This window comes from Macrobrachium nipponense, chromosome 10, assembly GCF_015104395.2.
Source record: "Macrobrachium nipponense isolate FS-2020 chromosome 10, ASM1510439v2, whole genome shotgun sequence".
NCBI classification, from domain to species: Eukaryota; Metazoa; Arthropoda; class Malacostraca; order Decapoda; family Palaemonidae; genus Macrobrachium; species Macrobrachium nipponense.
The window spans coordinates 62744587-62749586 of NC_087204.1; the positions used below are offsets into that span (position 1 = coordinate 62744587).

The following is a 5000-nucleotide window of genomic DNA, read 5'->3' on the forward strand; positions in this document are numbered from 1 at the left end:
GGTTATTGGTGCCATAGGTCAAGGATGCACTATATTACGTATATGTATACAGGTAGGCCCCAGTTATTGGCAGTCACAGTTTTCGGCGATCCAGTTTTACTATGCTTGTCTAACGACAAAAATCGGCGATTTTCGGCGCTGATAACCGGAAATTTGCAGAAAATCGGCAGTTTTTGTCACGTCATCGGAACGGAATCCCCGCTGGTAACCGCAAATGCCAGAAATGCAAAACAAATATCTTGAGGAAAAATACCCACGCTGAGCAGCGGAATGAGAGGGAGAGGGAGATTATCAGCTTGGCCCATATACATGTTTGGCATGATGAGTCTATATAATTTCATGATGATTTCAAGTCACATTGACACCATCAACCAAGTCAGAGATTACTCCTGGTATAGTAGACTTGAGCCAAAGATCAAATGTGACCCCCCCAGACCAAGATATATAAATACTGACTAAAAAAAAAATTAATAATAATAATAAATCAATAATTAACAAATGAATCAAAACATAAGATGTGCTAGTACATCTGAATCCTACTAACATATAAAATCAATTCCAGTTATCACGGGCGATGAACCAAATGAACTGTATTCCGAGCCTCTCTTCTCTCTCTTGTCCTTGCATGGTGGCTAAACCAGTAATCTAACTTCGCAAGAGGGTCTGCCCCTCACTTTTTTCTCTTCTACTATACTTCACTTTCCCTCCCTTTTTTCCTTCCACCTTTCCCATCCCGAGTATCCGCCGTTAGGCTTAAACTGGATTGTATCCAGAGGTACTCTTCCTTCTCCCCTATTCCCCACTTCCCTGTCCTTATCCTAGTAGTAGTAGTCACATTTTTAGGGTAAGCCAGTTTCATAATGCATTCAAAAATTAATATAATTAGAGGTAAAAAATTTTCAGTTTAAAGGATTGCTATTTCAAATGTACAAATTATGTTACAGATGAATATATATACATACACACACACACACACACACACATATATATATATTATATATGTATATATATATAATATGTAATGTTTATTCATTAAAGAAGTGCAGACACTGATACTGTTTTTGGAATTATCCTGCTAGTTTGAAGGATCAAACATCCACGCATGTATTAAGAATTGCTGCCCCCCCCCCCCCCCCCCTCCCCCCCCCCCCCCCTGAAAATATGCTGCTGGTACCCTTGTGTATAGAGCAACGAAAACTCACAAAGCAATTTTCCCTTCAGGCCAAGTTATTATCTCAGTTAGCTCTGCATTATACAATTCAGCAAAACACCTTGCTTAAATCATTGGTTGGCACCATTTATGGTGGTGATGTAAAGAACATTGTTCACATGAAAATTATACGATTTTTGTTGAGTCTTACCACGCTGCAAATAGAATTTATCATGTAACTGAGAGAAATTACAATAATTCCTTAAAGAGGAAACTTGAAGGAATTGCTCAGATTCATCTTTGGGTCGGGCTGGAGGATTGGTTACTGGCCCTAAGGAAAATGTTGAGCTGCTTCATCGAGCTTTTGAAGCTAGGCAATCAACTAAGATATTTGACAATACAAGGCAATTTGCTGTTTGTTATGAAGGCGGGTAAAAAATTATTAGTTTGCTGGTCCAATTATTATGATTGTACATAGAGTCCAGGGATGAGAAAAGAGTTATAGTAACAAATTGATTCATATATTTAAATCTTTGGTGTTCTGAGGTAATAGTGATAGAGGTTTTGTGGGAGTATCTGAATCCCTTTCGTCTGGTTTAGAGAACAAGAATGTTTAGTTGTCTTGGGTAACTTAAATACTGTGATAGATGGTGGTGGTAGCAAAAGATGTGGTATAATTAATAATTTTGGAGTTAATGAGATTGGAGTGACCCCCGTGACAATGTGATCTGGTAATGATTTCATTTTTGAAATATGCGGTTTCTAAAAGAATATTCGTTAAAAAGAGAAAATTCTGAGGAAAAGTTTTAAGACTGTTGTTATAAACTAAAGAAAGTGATTGACGTTAATGAGAAAAGTAGCATAGGAGGGTAATCTTATCATTATCTTGTTGAATTGAGTATTAAGATAGAAAGTAGTTCCAGCTGGAGAGAAAGGGTTAGTGAATATAATTCAGGATAAATGAGCACTATAAGAAAGAAGTGAGATAGGAAAATGAAAATGTCAAGGAAATATGATAGGGTGAAAGACATCTAAATGGAAGGAATATAGGAGGAGTGTGTAATGTTCAAGTATGGGGCTATAATGTCATTAGTGAATCATTGTGAAAATAGGTAATTTGGTAAAGGAAGTAGAGGCAGTGAGAGGTGAATTGGTAAAACAAAGTGTTTATGGGGTAGGAAAAAAGAAGGGTTTGAGGTGCAGTTACATGGTAGTAAATATTGTGCGCAGATTTAAAATATGATAAATAAGGTAATCAAAAAGAAAGTGAAAGAGAATAAGAAGGGAAGTTATGAAATACATTAAAAAAATATATATACAGAAGGAAAGTAACTGGACAGAAAAATAATGGTCAGGTTGATCTTAGGAATAAAAGATGTAAATGAAGAGATGATATTTGACAAGATTACAGTCCTTTTTTGATGGAATGAATATGATAAGTGTTGTTGGATATGGAGGAGAGAAGAGGGACACTTTTCAATATTTCAAATTTAAAATTTAGATATGAAAATGCATGTTGAAATTAATTCAGAGAGGTTGAAGAACAGAAATACATCCTTGGTAAGTGGTATTTTATGCGCCTGTTAGTAAAATATGATTGGCTAGCTAACCAGGATGTGGAGATATATTTAGAGGGGGGAAGGTTAGATGAATCAAGTAATTCTACTGCCATTTTTTTTCAATAAGTTAACCATTATCTTTTACTTCAACAGACATTGAAACTAGAATTGGAGCTTAAAGAAGAGAAAGTCGCTGCCCTAAATCGAGAACTGGATGATCTTACTTCTTCTGGAAAGGTGGAGGAAGAAGTAGCCACCTTGAAAAAGGCAAAGCATGACTTGGAATTGCGCATTAAGGATCAGGTGAGGAGAGTCAGCAGATGTGCTTGAAAAAGAATAATGCTATGTTTAATTTGAAAATCAGATTACGCATAAATACCGCCAAGAAATTGATTAGTGAAATATGATTTTACCTCTTAGCACTTCATCTAGGACGATGAGTTTATTTGTAATTCAACGTAATGATCAAATTTAAGGAAGATATTCTTTGAAAAAAAGTTTCATGAATGGGGCAATACATCTTGCAGCATGTTCTTTTGAGAGTGCACTCATACCAGTTTTTCATCATGTAATTGTTTTCAGTAAAATACCATTGTAAATGAAATGTTTTTATGACAAAAATTATGTTTTTCATGCAAACCCATTAATATAGGGGACCCACATAGCCAAAAAGCCCTTATTTTCGGAGTAACCCATCATAATTTTGGCACAAGGTCAGACCTCATTTTGATAATCCAGAGGTCTGCTTGTAAATGTCCCTTACAAACATATTGAAAATTCTTTATGAAATGGTGTACTCACTTGAAAATAGGACCCGAAAACGGCAATGATTAAATTATGTTTTTTGGTGTAACTTTGAACTTAGTCAACAAAAAACGATGTTTTTGTGGCTTAATGTGTATTGATGTTGACAAATCGTTTGAAAACATAATAGTTATGTATCTGTTATCCTTATCTTGGAATCCAAGATGGCGGCCCGCAATAATCATATCATCAAATGCCTTTTGTAGGAAATGTCTAATAAAAGTTCTTCATATAAGCCGAAAATCCTTTCCATCAATGGTAAACGTACATACAAAAAATCAATAGCTAATAATGTTTTAAACTGTTACTTATTTGGCCACTTATATCCACATTTTTTCATATTTAGTCATGTTTCTCATAAAAGTGTTATGTTCAATTTCAGCAACACACAACATTTCAGTTTATTTTGTCCTAACACTACTAGACATTTTTGTAGCTAAACATATGCTTTCAATATCAATTATAACGTAAAGTTTAAACTATTAATTAAAAAGTTAGTGGGTAGCATCCTTGAATTTTAGATTGTCTAAATGATAAAAATAAGAATAACAAAATCATAATCCATGAAGCAACATATAGATGAAAGAAAGAAAATATATTTTCTAGTTTTAAAAATGTTTAAATATTTTTATAAACACTAACCGTGATGGATCACATATTAATTTTTTTTCTTTCCAAAAGTCTTATCATTATCATTTTCTCTTTACATCACTTGCACAGATTGATATTTCTTATGGACACTGAAATTATGCAGAAATGGACAAATATTACAGGACATAGCCTACACTTTAAGCAATCATTATTGCTTTTGTCTACTGTGGTACCATGGTACTACCGCATTTGAGGAAGGACATTTCAATTGTAATTACTAAATTAAGTCACATTAATAATGTAAGAAAAATATCTGACGCCACAGTAATCCTGAATTAGTCAGGGTCACATGTCTGAATCCAAAGCAGTTCGAGCACACTTTTCGGGTTTTCCACCGCATTTACATCCAACAGCACACTTGACACCTGCATTAACGCATGTGCACTTCTTAAGACATCTGATTTTGATGCATTTGCAGTAGCGGCTGCCAGCCACCTCTGGAGGTCCAGACGATTGTACCATCACTCATGGCACAAGATTTCCATCTGTCATTGTTCGACCAAACAATGTTGTTTTAGGCAATCCCATAATAGCAGAGCTACAAGCTGATCTGTATATAAAAAGCTGATATAAAACCGAAGAGCATGCTGACAGAATACATTTTCTGTAGAAGGAAAATGCCGTACACCTTCGTTAGTTGTGTTATATATGTGTGCTCTTGCTTCATTCAACGTCTCATCATGGTTTTCATAAAACCTTTAGAAGGACGTCCGGTGTAAATATTTTACTTCGTCAGTCACTTCAAACTATTGTGGTCCAGAAGAGTCACCATCTCTTTTGATGACATACTACCCTGAAAACCTTTCTCTTGCCTTTAGCATATGGAAAACTTACAG

The 5000-nt window shown here is 35.1% G+C and overlaps 1 protein-coding gene across 9 annotated transcripts in view; it reads left to right on the plus strand.

Annotated features, from left to right (window-relative positions):
* The window catches only part of LOC135223644 (unconventional myosin-XVIIIa-like), a 1035943-nt gene that overhangs the window by 978881 nt on the left and 52062 nt on the right, over window positions 1–5000 (plus strand). For all 9 annotated transcript variants that reach the window (XM_064262281.1, XM_064262286.1, XM_064262283.1 and 6 more), the window contains one exon: window positions 2863–3012. In XM_064262281.1, the coding sequence (XP_064118351.1) occupies window positions 2863–3012 (150 nt within the window). The remainder of the gene's footprint in view (window positions 1–2862; window positions 3013–5000) is intronic.